The following is a 16,621-nucleotide window of genomic DNA, read 5'->3' on the forward strand; positions in this document are numbered from 1 at the left end:
AACATTTTCAACAGTAAAATAACATTAAGTATTTCCACAGGCTTATTATTCATATATAAATTCAATAATCAGTCCATTACAGGCCTAAGCCAATAATGTACTGTTGCACATTCCCTTTTAAAACATATTTCATACACTTTAAAATGGAAATACTCAGGTTAGTGCAACTAACATACACAATATTATGACTCTTTAGTCCGGATGACATCGCGTCGCATTTTTCCAAAAAGAACTTCAAATTTTGATTCGTCTGACCACAGAACAGTTTTCCACTTCGCCACAGTCCATTTTAAATGAGCCTTGGCCCAGAGAAAACAACTGCGCTTTTGGATCATGTTTAGATATTGCTTCTTTTTTGACCTATAGAGTTTTAGCTGGCAACGGTGAATGGCACGGTGGATTGTGTTCACCGACAATGTTTTCTGGAAGTATTCCTGAGCCCATGTTGTGATCTCCATTACAGTAGCGTTCCTGTATGTGATGCAGTGCTGTGTAAGGGCCCGAAGATCACGGGCATCCAGTCTGGTTTTCCGGCCTTGACCCTTACGCACAGAGATTGTTTCAGATTCTCTGAATCTTTGGATGATATTATGCACTCTAGATGATGATAACTTCAAATTCTTTGCAATTTTTCTCTGAGAAACTCCTTTCTGATATTGCTCCACTATATTTCTCTGCAGCATTGGGGGAATTGGTGATCCTCTGCCTTTCTAGTGTCATATTAATGAATTTACGGCATTGCCTCTATGATTCTTTTAAGTGTATGCAACGGATTATCAGAGAGAGCACACCTGAGCTGTGTCCAAATTCAGGGTCTACATCCTTCGGAGGACGCATTTGAAGGATGTTACGTCACAGCGCCGCGACGAAGGCTGTCCAAATTCGTAGGATCCTTCAAATGCGGCCCACAAATGCGTCCTCCTTTTCCCCGAATTGGAAGGATGGGTGTGGTGGATCCTTTCACGTCCTACCTATCCCATGATTCTTTTCGGCAGGACGAAGCGAGCTGTAGCGGAGTGGGGGAGGAGTATTATTTTCGATGTTTTTTAAAAACTGGCTTTTCAAAAATATATATTTTCAGTGGTTTTCTAGTTAGGCATTTTGTTTTAGCGTTAAGCTTTTTTTTTTTTTTTTTTACATTTGTACGTGTATATGTAAAAAAAAAAAGTTTACTTTCGTAAATTAGCTTCTTCCTTACTGCCTGTGTGAATATCCCCTTACACACAGCTTATTTGTTAGTGATTGAAGCTGTTTTTAACGCTTCTAAGGACGAAAGAGCAGACAGAAGTGTTTATAAAGCTCTGGGGAGAGTACGATGAGCTCTTCACCCGCGTCTTGCTTGGCGCTGTCACGGTTGCTAGGCGACGGAATATGAGCAACGGTTAAGGGAGGGAACTGAAAGAAGGGTAGGCTGTCCAAATTCACAAACACCGACTTCCGGTTTTTGCGTTCGTCGGAGGACCCATCCTCCTTCAACCGGGTAGGAAGGATCCTAAGGAGGATGCAGACCCTGAATTTGGACACAGCCCATGTCTGTCTCATTGTTTTAACTAACAGGAAGTGACTAAACAGGAAGTGACTTCATCACAAGAAACAAAAGATATAATTTTTACAAATGAGTTAGACAAAGAAAAAGTAAATATGAACTTCACATTTTCACTTTAAAATATTTACCAAAAATAATTAAAGCTGATATTTGAAACTTACATTTCTTAAAGGGCAACACAAAGCCTTTTTTTTTGAAGTAGCAGCCCAGACAGCAAGCAATTTCGGCCCAGAACCGGCCCACACGCGGGCCAAATGTGGACCAGATCTGGGCCAAAATTGCTTGCTGTATGGCGGTCTATATGGTAGCCATGGAAAAAAAATTTAAAAAGGTAATTTTCCTAGATTATATTTCACATTTCTGATAAAATCAACTCATCATTCTCTCTTTTCCCCTCGACTCAGAATCATGAATTTATATCCAACACTTGGCTTTTTACCCCTCTGAGAATTGACACAATTGCAATCGTTGAGTTAAATTGAGTTGTGCAAAACAAGAGATATAAACTTGCATTTGTGAGAAAAAAAAGTGTCAGAATTGTGAGATAAAATAGGTTGCCTTAATGTTATAGGTTTAAATAGTAGTCCATTTCATGCTGTAACTGCAGGGCTAATACAATATGTCCCCTATGAACTGCATGTGAATATTACAGTATGTAGGACGATTGTTTAAATCAAATTCATTAGCTTCTAATGGCATCTTTGACAACAGTATTCTATTAAAAAAATATTTGCATTCTGATTCTGACATTCAAACTATGGACAGTATAGAAATAACTACAAATCAAGCTGCAATACCAAACAAGACCACACAGAGACACAAACAGACCACTATACCAGTCACCTTAACCTGGCTTTTTATACACAGAGCCATTGCAAATTATTAAACAGAGCGCAAAAATAAAAAACCCTAATTTGTCGAACATGCTGATCTGAAGGCAGCTTGTCATCAACAGTGACCAGTACTCTGTCAGAGCTAGTGTTATTGCTCATATGTATATAAACACCACTGACTGCAGCTAACTCCTATAATAGCACACTTCTTCAGGGAGTGTCCATTATAAAACACTTGCCAGACACACGACCATAATCAACTATACCCCCATTACAACCATCATCCATCTGAACTTTACTGGTTTGCTTTATTCAGCCTGTGCAAAAGGCTCATGACACTGATTTATAATGCAGATGCACAAAAGCATGCTCTTCTCCATCACTGGGAGTTTTAATTCAGAATTAATGAGATCCTGACCTCAGGCATTCATAGGCTTGTTTTAAGACCAAAAAAAAAAAAAAAAAAAAAAAGCTGTTTGCAGAAGGTGCAGAAAACAGCTGGTGCCATTTGAGCCCCAATGACATGTGGTATATTTTGGGTCAAAAATTGTCTAATACTGCAAATATCCAGGTCTCATGGAGAGGAACTTACACAAAGCACTGACGCCAGAACTGGGTTATGTGAGAAAGTCAAACACCACAACTTTCAAATAAAGCAATTTTCTTTTTATTTAAGGGAAGGAGGCAGAGATGGTCTTCCTGAAATATTAGAGCAAAAAGGGAAAAATCCTTATGAACATAGCACTGAATTTCCCTGACCACATCACAGACCGCTTCCCTGACCAACTCCCTGTCCACTACCAGATCCCTGGCCATAGCCGCTTCCCTGACCAACTCCCTGTCCACTACCAGATCCCTGGCCGAAGCCACTTCCCTGACCAACTCCCTGTCCACTACCAGATCCCTGGCCGTAGCCACTTCCCTGACCGTAGCCGCTTCCCTGACCACTACCAGATCCCTGGCCATAGCCGCTTCCCTGACCGTAGCCGCTTCCCTGACCAACTCCCTGTCCACTACCAGATCCCTGGCCGTAGCCACTTCCCTGACCACTACCAGATCCCTGGCCGTAGCCACTTCCCTGACCGTAGCCGCTTCCCTGACCACTACCAGATCCCTGGCCATAGCCGCTTCCCTGACCGTAGCCGCTTCCCTGACCACTACCAGATCCCTGGCCGTAGCCGCTTCCCTGACCACTACCAGATCCCTGGCCATAGCCGCTTCCCTGACCGTAGCCGCTTCCCTGACCACTACCAGATCCCTGGCCGAAGCCACTTCCCTGACCAACTCCCTGACCACTACCAGATCCCTGGCCATAGCCGCTTCCCTGACCGTAGCCGCTTCCCTGACCACTACCAGATCCCTGGCCGAAGCCACTTCCCTGACCAACTCCCTGACCACTACCAGATCCCTGACCGTAGCCGCTTCCCTGACCACTACCAGATCCCTGGCCATAGCCGCTTCCCTGACCGTAGCCGCTTCCCTGACCACTACCAGATCCCTGGCCGAAGCCACTTCCCTGACCAACTCCCTGTCCACTACCAGATCCCTGGCCATAGCCGCTTCCCTGACCGTAGCCGCTTCCCTGACCAACTCCCTGTCCACTACCAGATCCCTGGCCATAGCCGCTTCCCTGGCCGTAGCCGCTTCCTTGGCCAACTCCCTGTCCACTACCAGATCCCTGGCCATAGCCGCTTCCCTGACCAAAACCAGTCCCCTGTCCTGCACCCTGTCCGCTTCCCTGGCCCTGTCCGGCGCCCTGTCCGCTTCCCTGGCCCTGTCCGGCGCCCTGTCCGCTTCCCTGGCCCTGTCCGGCGCCCTGTCCGCTTCCCTGGCCCTGTCCGGCGCCCTGTCCGCTTCCCTGGCCCTGTCCGCTTCCCTGGCCCTGTCCTGCACCCTGTCCGCTTCCCTGGCCGGCACCCTGTCCGGCACCCTGTCCGCTTCCCTGGCCGGCACCCTGGCCGGCACCCTGTCCGCTTCCCTGGCCGGCACCCTGTCCGCTTCCCTGGCCGGCACCCTGTCCGCTTCCCTGGCCGGCACCCTGTCCGCTTCCCTGGCCGGCACCCTGTCCGCTTCCCTGGCCGGCACCCTGTCCTGCACCTTGTCCGCTTCCCTGGCCCTGTCCGGCACCCTGTCCGCTTCCCTGACCGGCGCCCTGTCCGGCACCCTGTCCGCTGCCCTGGCCGCTTCCCTTGCCCTGTCCGGCGCCCTGGCCCTGTCCGCTTCCCTGGCCCTGTCCTGCACCCTGTCCGCTTCCCTGGCCGGCACCCTGTCCGGCACCCTGTCCGCTTCCCTGGCCGGCACCCTGTCCGGCACCCTGTCCGCTTCCCTGGCCGGCACCCTGGCCGGCACCCTGGCCGCTTCCCTGGCCGGCACCCTGGCCGGCACCCTGGCCGCTTCCCTGGCCGGCACCCTGTCCGCTTCCCTGGCCGGCACCCTGTCCGCTTCCCTGGCCGGCACCCGGTCCGCTTCCCTGGCCGGCACCCGGTCCGCTTCCCTGGCCGGCACCCTGTCCTGCACCTTGTCCGCTTCCCTGGCCCTGTCCGGCACCCTGTCCGCTTCCCTGACCGGCGCCCTGTCCGGCACCCTGTCCGCTGCCCTGGCCGCTTCCCTTGCCCTGTCCGGCGCCCTGGCCCCGGCCCGTGTTCTGACAGCTTCCCTGGCCCTGTCGGCTTGGTTCACTGCATCCATGGCCACTGGTGGTTGGGCAACACTTCTGTGTGGCAGGACACTGACCATCATGGACACAGTTTTTAGCAGACAGTGGAATGTTCTTTGGGTCAGGACATTGACCGGGTTTCACTGCATGGACAAAGACAGTCAGCTTTAGTTCATGAGCATGGACTGTATGCCATGTCAATATACAGCAAAAGACTTATGCCACAGAGTGAATTTTATTCCAAGAATTATTCCAGTGTATTTTGTAAAGCCATCCAGGGTTTTAAACCATCCTAAAAAGGAGAAATTCAAACCTAAATCTAGACAAGAGTAACAGAAGGCAAAAATGTAACTTTCTAATCAAAAAAAAAAAAAAAAAAAAAAAAAAAACCCACACATGCATTAGATTTTTATTTATTTTTTTGGAGGACCCCTAGCATCGATTATAAACGGTAACTCACTTGAACCAGGCTGACTGGAAACAGGATCACATTGAAATCGAGAGCAGCCAGGTCTTTCAGAGCAGTATTGTCTTCCAGAGCAGTGTCTATCAGAAGAACATCCTCGATGGGATAGCAAGTCTTTCAGCCTCAGACCGCCAATACCTTAATACAACATTACATATTTATCTGCTTCAAATCAAGCATTTCAAAAGATCTACTACCCATTCCTTATCCTACACACAAAGATGAAGGGTCACTTATTTTTTGGGTTTCTTCAGGCTGCGTAATGAAGTCAACAGATCACTCACCTAGAGTAGCATCTGTTATGTTCAAGTTTCCAAACAGACACAATAAAACCGCACCAAACGAGCAATACATTCGAGCGGTCATCCTCCCAGCCTACAATCTCACAATGGCCTCTGCTGGAAAATTGAATTGCTGAATTGGCGTGTCAGAAGAAGCAGATAGCTAAATACAGCCAAAGCGCATAAAACTAAAACAAATAAATGTGTTGTTGTTGTAACAGTCACTTCTGTAAATGGGGTTTTAAAGATCCAAGGAGATAAGGTCAACTCCAACCCTGATCAAACTCACCTGCCAGTAGCTTTCTAGTAACTAAATGGAAAGCCTTGATTAGCTTGTTCAGGTGTGTTTGATTGCGGTTGTATGAGGTGAGCTGCATTCAAACCATTCACGTTTTTGGTGTCTCTCTTATCTGATGCACACATTTGATGTCTTGGAGTTTTCACCAATGAGTTGATGAGTTAAATCAGGTGCATTTGAATAGGGAGACATCTAAAATGTGCAGTGTTGGAGGTTCTCCGGGACCAGAATTGGGAACCACTGGTATATAGCATGGAAAGAGCGCTCCCTTTAAATGTATTAAAAAAGGTCACTCTTTCATCACAACCTCACAAAGTTAACCAATGTGTCTACACAATGTGTTTTTACTCACTTAAAATGTCTACACAATGAAAGTTTTTTTTAATTCATTTTTTATGAAGTTATGAGCATGATTTAACTCAGGTTTCCAACCTAAATACAATGCTTTGTAGAAGTAAACAAACATGTCTGTGATTGGCTACTTTGCTGCCCTCTGTGAAAATGCTTCATAAAATCATATGACGCTTTCCAAAACAGAAGGGCAGATACACTGGATTAATTTCCAAATAGATTTCATCATGCTATTATTACTAAGAAAACAGATCCTAGACCAGGAGTTATGGGCAGCTAAAAACAATCAGTTAGACTATTTTACACTATGAGTTAGACCAGTGGTCACCAACCTTTTCAAGCCCAAGATTACATCCAAAGTCCAAATGTAATCCGATCTACCACTTGCAAAAAATTATGAAAAAACAAGGCCACAATGTAAGTTCTACTTTGAGATTCTTTGTTGCCTGTTAGCACTAGCAAAATATTTAACTACACAAACTATCAACTATAATTGAACATTTTCAACAGTAAAATAACATTAAGTATTTCCACAGGCTTATTATTCATATATAAATTCAATAATCAGTCCATTACAGGCCTAAGCCAATAATGTACTGTTGCACATTCCCTTTTAAAACATATTTCATACACTTTAAAATGGAAATACTCAGGTTAGTGCAACTAACATACACAATATTATGACTCTTTAGTCCGGATGACATCGCGTCGCATTTTTCCAAAAAGAACTTCAAATTTTGATTCGTCTGACCACAGAACAGCTTTCCACTTCGCCACAGTCCATTTTAAATGAGCCTTGGCCCAGAGAAAACAACTGCGCTTTTGGATCATGTTTAGATATTGCTTCTTTTTTGACCTATAGAGTTTTAGCTGGCAACGGTGAATGGCACGGTGGATTGTGTTCACCGACAATGTTTTCTGGAAGTATTCCTGAGCCCATGTTGTGATCTCCATTACAGTAGCGTTCCTGTATGTGATGCAGTGCTGTGTAAGGGCCCGAAGATCACGGGCATCCAGTCTGGTTTTCTGGCCTTGACTCTTACGCACAGAGATTGTTTCAGATTCTCTGAATCTTTGGATGATATTATGCACTCTAGATGATGATAACTTCAAATTCTTTGCAATTGTTCTCTGAGAAACTCCTTTCTGATATTGCTCCACTATATTTCTCTGCAGCATTGGGGGAATTGGTGATCCTCTGCCTTTCTAGTGTCATATTAATGAATTTACGGCATTGCCTCTATGATTCTTTTAAGTGGATGCAACGGATTATCAGAGAGAGCACACCATGTCTGTCTCATTAGGCTTGTTCGACTTCATGCAGTTTCGCGCAAACCGATCGTCGGCTGACTTGAAGCAGTGCATGCCGGTTAGAAATTTTGTCCGACTTGATACAGCGCTGACGCCACGTGACTGTGACGTGTGCCGTCAAAGTACCACGAGAGCGATTCGAGAGTAGCCGGAGAACTCAGCCAGCGCAGCTTCTGAAGAGCGGCTGCACAGATTCTGATGACGACACAACTGATCCACGATTGGCTGGATTCACTGATGACACCGATGACGTGCGTTTCAAGTTTATTGCGAGTCGGCTTCAGTTTCAGAAATTCTCATATGGACTTTTAAAACAGTTCAATACGTTTTTATGTCGTCTTCATCTTATAAATCATATTTATTAAATATTGTTTTACTGTATTTACTTTATTGTTAATATAAAGTTTGTGTGTGTTTATTTTGCATGACTTTCTTTTTTATACAGACCTTTTACAGTATTCAGCAGCATAACCTATTCAAATGAGCATTTTTAAGAACTAAAATGTTAATCTTAAAAGCATACAATCTAATGTGGTCATAAATGTATGCTCCTATACAAATGATACATAATACATTATGTTCCTCCATTTGTTTGGTTTCTTCATATTCTTTAGTTTATTTTGCTGTGTTTATACTTCACCTGCATGTGGTTAGCAAACTGCAAACAACTTGCTGTAACTTCAACTTAACAACATTCAAGACCCTTCCAAAACACCACTTATACACACATTAAACGCGATCAAGTAAGCAATCGCCACGTGATCTGCCATGACTGACGTAATTGCAGCAAACTACGGGAGCCACAAGGCTTGTTCGACTTCATGCAGTTTTGCGCAAACCGATCGTCGGCTGACTTGAAGCAGTGCATGCCGGTTAGAAATTTTGTCCGACTTGATACAGCGCTGACGCCACGTGACTGTGACGTGTGCCGTCAAAGTACCACGAGAGCGATTCGAGAGTAGCCGGAGAACTCAGCCAGCGCAGCTTCTGAAGAGCGGCTGCACAGGTTCTGATGACGACACAACTGATCCACGATTGGCTGGATTCACTGATGACACCGATGACGTGCGTTTCAAGTTTATTGCGAGTCGGCTTCAGTTTCAGAAATTCTCATATGGACTTTAAAAACAGTTCAATACGTTTTTATGTCGTCTTCATCTTATAAATCATATTTATTAAATATTGTTTTACTGTATTTACTTTATTGTTAATATAAAGTTTGTGTATGTTTATTTTGCATGACTTTCTTTTTTATACAGACCTTTTACAGTATTCAGCAGCATAACCTATTCAAATGAGCATTTTTAAGAACTAAAATGTTAATCTAAAAAGCATACAATCTAATGTGGTCATAAATGCTCCTATACAAATGATACATAATACATTATGTTCCTCCATTTGTTTGGTTTCTTCATATTCTCTAGTTTATTTAGCTGTGTTTATACTTCACCTGCATGTGGTTAGCAAACTGCTAACAACTTGCTGTAACTTCAACTTGACAACACTGTTCACTTTCAAATAGTTGGTCTAAATCACAATATAAATCCAACAGAATTGTGCTTTTCTGTATATGAAAATCAGTGGTGTTATGTTTAAAATGTTAAAAAGCTCAGCAGGAGGGCACTGTAAATCTTGTTGCTGAAACCTTCTTGAAAAACACATACCCACCAGGGAATTTTTTTTATAGGTTACTTTTATCATTTTGTATAAGCAGAAACACCCATGTCATACTGATAAAGTATATATCCAATATGGTATCTTGTTTTGGAAGGCACCCTTCCAAAACACCACTTTTTATTTTTTTATTTTTTTCAAAACACCACTTATACACACATTTAAACGCGATCAAGTAAGCAATCGCCACGTGATCTGCCATGACTGACGTAATTGCAGCAAACTACGGGAGCCACAACGTGTCCGGCTTCATATCTCCGCTTGCAGCTCCTCCCCACCTGCACGCGGCTACTCTCGCCGATCGGTTGCATCCAGCCGCAGCCGATGTCGAACACACCTACAACGTGTCCGGCTTCATATCTCCGTTTTCAGCTCCTCCCCACCTGCACGCGGCTACTCTCGCCGATCGGTTGCATCCAGCCGCAGCCGATGTCGAACACACCTATTGTTTTAACTAACAGGAAGTGACTAAACAGGAAGTGACTTCATCTCAAGAAACAAAAGATATAATTTTTACAAATGAGTTAGACAAAGAAAAAGTAAATATGAACTTCACATTTTCACTTTAAAATATTTACCAAAAATAATTAAAGCTGATATTTGAAACTTACATTTCTTAAAGGGCAACACAAAGCCTTTTTTTTTTTAAGTAGCAGCCCAGACAGCAAGCAATTTCGGCCCAGAACCGGCCCACACGTGGGCCAAATGTGGACCAGATCTGGGCCAAAATTGCTTGCTGTATGGCGGTCTATATGGTAGCCATGGAAAAAAAATTTAAAAAGGTAATTTTCCTAGATTATATTTCACATTTCTGATAAAATCAACTCATCATTCTCTCTTTTCCCCTCGACTCAGAATCATGAATTTATATCCAACACTTGGCTTTTTACCCCTCTGAGAATTGACACAATTGCAATCGTTGAGTTAAATTGAGTTGTGCAAAACAAGAGATATAAACTTGCATTTGTGAGAAAAAAAAGTGTCAGAATTGTGAGATAAAATAGGTTGCCTTAATGTTATAGGTTTAAATAGTAGTCCATTTCATGCTGTAACTGCAGGGCTAATACAATATGTCCCCTATGAACTGCATGTGAATATTACAGTATGTAGGACGATTGTTTAAATCAAATTCATTAGCTTCTAATGGCATCTTTGACAACAGTATTCTATTAAAAAAATATTTGTATTCTGATTCTGACATTCAAACTATGGACAGTATAGAAATAACTACAAATCAAGCTGCAATACCAAACAAGACCACACAGAGACACAAACAGACCACTATACCAGTCACCTTAACCTGACTTTTTATACACCGAGCCATTGCAAATTATTAAACAGAGCGCAAAAATAAAAATCCCTAATTTGTCGAACATGCTGATCTGAAGGCAGCTTGTCATCAACAGTGACCAGTACTCTGTCAGAGCTAGTGTTATTGCTCATATGTATATGAACACCACTGACTGCAGCCAACTCCTATAATAGCAGACTTCTTCAGGGAGTGTCCATTATAAAACACTTGCCAGACACACGACCATAATCAACTATACCCCCATTACAACCATCATCCATCTGAACTTTACTGGTTTGCTTTATTCAGCCTGTGCAAAAGGCTCATGACACTGATTTATAATGCAGATGCACAAAAGCATGCTCTTCTCCATCACTGGGAGTTTTATTTCAGAATTAATGAGATCCTGACCTCAGGCATTCATAGGCTTGTTTTAAATAAAAAAAAAAAAAAAAAAAAAAAAACTGTTTGCAGAAGGTGCAGAAAACAGCTGGTGCCATTTGAGCCCCAATGACATGTGGTATATTTTGGGTCAAAAATTGTCTAATACTGCAAATATCCAGGTCTCATGGAGAGGAACTTACACAAAGCACTGATGCCAGAACTGGGTTATGTGAGAAAGTCAAACACCACAACTTTCAAATCAAGCAATTTTCTTTTTATTTAAGGGAAGGAGGCAGAGATGGTCTTTCTGAAATGTTAGAGCAAAAAGGGAAAAATCCTTATGAACATAGCACTGAATTTCCCTGACCACATCACAGACCGCTTCCCTGACCAACTCCCTGTCCACTACCAGATCCCTGGCCATAGCCGCTTCCCTGACCAACTCCCTGTCCACTACCAGATCCCTGGCCGAAGCCACTTCCCTGACCAACTCCCTGTCCACTACCAGATCCCTGGCCGAAGCCACTTCCCTGACCGTAGCCGCTTCCCTGACCACTACCAGATCCCTGGCCATAGCCGCTTCCCTGACCGTAGCCGCTTCCCTGACCAACTCCCTGTCCACTACCAGATCCCTGGCCGTAGCCACTTCCCTGACCGTAGCCGCTTCCCTGACCACTACCAGATCCCTGGCCATAGCCGCTTCCCTGACCGTAGCCGCTTCCCTGACCAACTCCCTGTCCACTACCAGATCCCTGGCCGTAGCCACTTCCCTGACCGTAGCCGCTTCCCTGTCCACTACCAGATCCCTGGCCGTAGCCGCTTCCCTGACCGTAGCCGCTTCCCTGACCACTACCAGATCCCTGGCCGTAGCCACTTCCCTGACCGTAGCCACTTCCCTGACCACTACCAGATCCCTGGCCGTAGCCGCTTCCCTGACCACTACCAGATCCCTGGCCGAAGCCACTTCCCTGACCAACTCCCTGTCCACTACCAGATCCCTGGCCATAGCCGCTTCCCTGACCGTAGCCGCTTCCTTGGCCAACTCCCTGTCCACTACCAGATCCCTGGCCATAGCCGCTTCCCTGACCAAAACCAGTCCCCTGTCCGCTTCCCTGGCCGGCACCCTGGCCATGTCCGCTTCCCTGGCCCTGTCCGGCGCCCTGTCCAGCACCCTGTCCGCTTCCCTGGCCCTGTCCTGCACCCTGTCCTGCACCCTGTCCGCTTCCCTGGCCCTGTCCTGCACCCGGTCCTGCACCCTGTCCGCTTCCCTGGCCCTGTCCGGCGCCCTGTCCGCTTCCCTGGCCCTGTCCTGCACCCTGGCCGCTTCCCTGGCCGGCACCCTGGCCCTGTCCGCTTCCCTGGCCCTGTCCGGCGCCCTGTCCAGCACCCTGTCCGCTTCCCTGGCCCTGTCCTGCACCCTGTCCGCTGCCCTGGCCCTGTCCTGCACCCTGTCCGCTTCCCTGGCCCTGTCCTGCACCCTGGCCGCTTCCCTGGCCCTGTCCTGCACCCTGGCCCTGTCCGCTTCCCTGGCCCTGTCCGGCGCCCTGTCCAGCACCCTGTCCGCTTCCCTGGCCCTGTCCTGCACCCTGGCCGCTTCCCTGGCCGGCACCCTGGCCCTGTCCGCTTCCCTGGCCCTGTCCTGCACCCTGTCCAGCACCCTGTCCGCTTCCCTGGCCCTGTCCTGCACCCTGTCCGCTTCCCTGACCGGCGCCCTGTCCGGCACCCTGTCCGCTTCCCTGACCGGCACCCTGGCCCTGTCCGCTTCCCTGGCCCTGTCCGGCGCCCTGTCCAGCACCCTGTCCGCTTCCCTGGCCCTGTCCTGCACCCTGTCCTGCACCCTGTCCGCTTCCCTGGCCCTGTCCTGCACCCTGTCCTGCACCCTGTCCGCTTCCCTGGCCCTGTCCGGCGCCCTGTCCGCTTCCCTGGCCCTGTCCTGCACCCTGTCCGCTTCCCTGGCCGGCACCCTGGCCCTGTCCGCTTCCCTGGCCCTGTCCGGCGCCTTGTCCAGCACCCTGTCCGCTTCCCTGGCCCTGTCCTGCACCCTGTCCGCTTCCCTGGCCGGCACCCTGGCCCTGTCCGCTTCCCTGGCCCTGTCCGGCGCCTTGTCCAGCACCCTGTCCGCTTCCCTGGCCCTGTCCTGCACCCTGTCCGCTTCCCTGGCCCTGTCCTGCACCCTGTCCGCTTCCCTGGCCCTGTCCTGCACCCTGTCCGCTTCCCTGGCCCTGTCCGGCGCCCTGTCCGCTTCCCTGGCCCTGTCCTGCACCCTGGCCGCTTCCCTGGCCGGCACCCTGGCCCTGTCCGCTTCCCTGGCCCTGTCCGGCGCCCTGTCCAGCACCCTGTCCGCTTCCCTGGCCCTGTCCTGCACCCTGTCCGCTTCCCTGGCCCTGTCCGCTTCCCTGACCGGCGCCCTGTCCTCTTCCCTGGCCCTGTCCTGCACCCTGTCCGCTTCCCTGACCGGCGCCCTGTCCGGCACCCTGTCCGCTTCCCTGACCGGCGCCCTGTCCGGCGCCCTGACCGGCACCCTGTCCGCTTCCCTGACCGGCACCCTGTCCGGCACCCTGTCCGCTTCCCTGATCGGCACCCTGTCCTGCACCCTGTCCGCTTCCCTGTCCGGCACCCTGTCCGCTGCCCTGTCCGCTGCCCTGGCCCTGTCCTGCACCCTGGCCGCTTCCCTGGCCGGCACCCTGGCCCTGTCCGCTTCCCTGGCCCTGTCCGGCGCCCTGTCCAGCACCCTGTCCGCTTCCCTGGCCGTGTCCTGCACCCTGTCCGCTTCCCTGGCCCTGTCCTGCACCCTGTCCGCTTCCCTGACCTGCGCCCTGTCCGGCACCCTGTCCTCTTCCCTGGCCCTGTCCTGCACCCTGTCCGCTTCCCTGACCGGCGCCCTGTCCGGCACCCTGTCCGCTTCCCTGACCGGCGCCCTGTCCGGCACCCTGTCCGCTTCCCTGGCCCTGTCCTGCACCCTGTCCGCTTCCCTGACCGGCGCCCTGTCCTGCACCCTGTCCGCTTCCCTGGCCCTGTCCTGCACCCTGTCCGCTTCCCTGACCGGCGCCCTGTCCTGCACCCTGTCCGCTTCCCTGTCCGGCACCCTGTCCACTGCCCTGTCCGGCACCCTGTCCACTGCCCTGGCCGCTTCCCTTGCCCTGTCCGGCGCCCTGGCCCGTGTTCTGACAGCTTCCCTGGCCCTGTCGGCTTGGTTCACTGCATCCATGGCCACTGGTGGTTGGGCAACACTTCTGTGTGGCAGGACACTGACCATCATGGACACAGTTTTTAGCAGACAGTGGAATGTTCTTTGGGTCAGGACATTGACCGGGTTTCACTGCATGGACAAAGACAGTCAGCTTTAGTTCATGAGCATGGACTGTATGCCATGTCAATATACAGCAAAAGACTTATGCCACAGAGTGAATTTTATTCCAAGAATTATTCCAGTGTATTTTGTAAAGCCATCCAGGGTTTTAAACCATCCTAAAAAGGAGAAATTCAAACCTAAATCTAGACAAGAGTAACAGAAGGCAAAAATGTAACTTTCTAATCAAAAAAAAAAAAAAAAAAAAAAAAAAAAAAAAAAAACCACACATGCATTAGTTTTTTTTTTTTTTTTTTTTTTGGAGGACCCCTAGCATCGATTATAAACGGTAACTCACTTGAACCAGGCTGACTGGAAACAGGATCACATTGAAATCGAGAGCAGCCAGGTCTTTCAGAGCAGTATTGTCTTCCAGAGCAGGGTCTATCAGAAGAACATCCTCGATGGGATAACAAGTCTTTCAGCCTCAGACCGCCAATACCTTAATACAACATTACATATTTATCTGCTTCAAATCAAGCATTTTAAAAGATCTACTACCCATTCCTTATCCTACACACAAGAAGGGTCACTTATTTTTTGGGTTTCTTCAGGCTGCGTAATGAAGTCAACAGATCACTCACCTAGAGTAGCATCTGTTATGTTCAAGTTTCCAAACAGACACAATAAAACCGCACCAAACGAGCAATACATTCGAGCGGTCATCCTCCCAGCCTACAATCTCACAATGGCCTCTGCTGGAAAATTGAATTGCTGAATTGGCGTGTCAGAAGAAGCAGATAGCTAAATACAGCCAAAGGGCATAAAACTAAAACAAATAAATGTGTTGTTGTTGTAACAGCCACTTCTGTAAATGGGGTTTTAAAGATCCAAGGAGATAAGGTCAACTCCAACCCTGATCAAACTCACCTGCCAGTAGCTTTCTAGTAACTAAATGGAAAGCCTTGATTAGCTTGTTCAGGTGTGTTTGATTGCGGTTGTATGAGGTGAGCTGCATTCAAACCATTCACGTTTTTGGTGTCTCTCTTATCTGATGCACACATTTGATGTCTTGGAGTTTTCACCAATGAGTTGATGAGTTAAATCAGGTGCATTTGAATAGGGAGACATCTAAAATGTGCAGTGTTGGAGGTTCTCCGGGACCAGAATTGGGAACCACTGGTATATAGCATGGAAAGAGCGCTCCCTTTAAATGTATTAAAAAAGGTCACTCTTTCATCACAACCTCACAAAGTTAACCAATGTGTCTACACAATGTGTTTTTACTCACTTAAAATGTCTACACAATGAAAGTAGTGCTGTCAATCGATTAAAAAAAATTAACTAATTAATCGCACAATTTTTTAAAATTAATCGCGATTAATCGCGATTAATCACAATTAAAAGACTGAAACTTTTTGGATATGTAAATGTAAAATGTAAATAATTAATGTAAACTCAAGATAAAGAAACTATTTAAATTCAAAATATGATTGTTTATTGGAATTTTTGTTTAACTTGTAACACAGATTTTCTCATGTAAACAACATACCTGCAATAAACCATCAATATCCTCCAAATTAACTGTTGGCTTGAAAGCCATATTTATTACAGAAATAAAAACACAGGCATGTAAGTAGAGTTGTTCCGATTCCGATACTAGTATCGGAAATATCTCCGATACCACAACAAATTCTGGCATCGGCATCGGCGAGTACATGAACCCATATACCGATCCGATACCATTTTCTTAAAAAAGACCTAGTTATGACCGCAAGCTTTGCCTAACCGCTGCACGGTTCTTCTTCGCTGCTCAAAATGCATTGAAAACACAGGAAGTTGTGCTGTGTTGCCACAAGCAACCCCTGTTTAGAGCAGCGAAGAAGAAATGAAAACGCGTTAGCAGCCCTTATCTATATATGACTGGATCACTCATCACATTCTAAACTGCCAAAAGACAGTGAAGCCGCTACTATATTATAGATCAGTGGTTAGCAGTATGTCTCTGTAGTACCGGTAGTTACAGACTCTCGAGTATATTCAGTACCGGCAACTGCGTTCAGTCGCTTCCGTGTAAGTCAAAGCGCAGGGCTCCAGACAGTAGCCGAATATATACTAGTGTCTGTGAATATTAAACTGCAAAATACTATTTAAATATTACTCCCGCAAAATCTACATCTCTGTGGGTGACTGGCACAGATGCGCGAGAGCTCGCTGTTTTGTAGTCTCTGCTGTGTGTCA

General features: G+C 47.3%; 1 protein-coding gene across 1 annotated transcript in view; it reads right to left on the reverse strand.

Annotated features, from left to right (window-relative positions):
• The window catches only part of LOC128019166 (fibroin heavy chain-like), a 77,402-nt gene that overhangs the window by 39,087 nt on the left and 21,694 nt on the right, over nt 1–16,621 (reverse strand). The window contains exons 8-10 of the mRNA XM_052605219.1: nt 11,546–11,821; nt 3,730–3,969; nt 3,226–3,381 (exon numbers count right to left, since the gene is read on the reverse strand). Coding sequence (XP_052461179.1) covers nt 3,226–3,381; nt 3,730–3,969; nt 11,546–11,821 — 672 coding nt within the window. The remainder of the gene's footprint in view (nt 1–3,225; nt 3,382–3,729; nt 3,970–11,545; nt 11,822–16,621) is intronic.

This window comes from Carassius gibelio, chromosome A8, assembly GCF_023724105.1.
Source record: "Carassius gibelio isolate Cgi1373 ecotype wild population from Czech Republic chromosome A8, carGib1.2-hapl.c, whole genome shotgun sequence".
In the NCBI taxonomy this organism is placed as follows: domain Eukaryota; kingdom Metazoa; phylum Chordata; class Actinopteri; order Cypriniformes; family Cyprinidae; genus Carassius; species Carassius gibelio.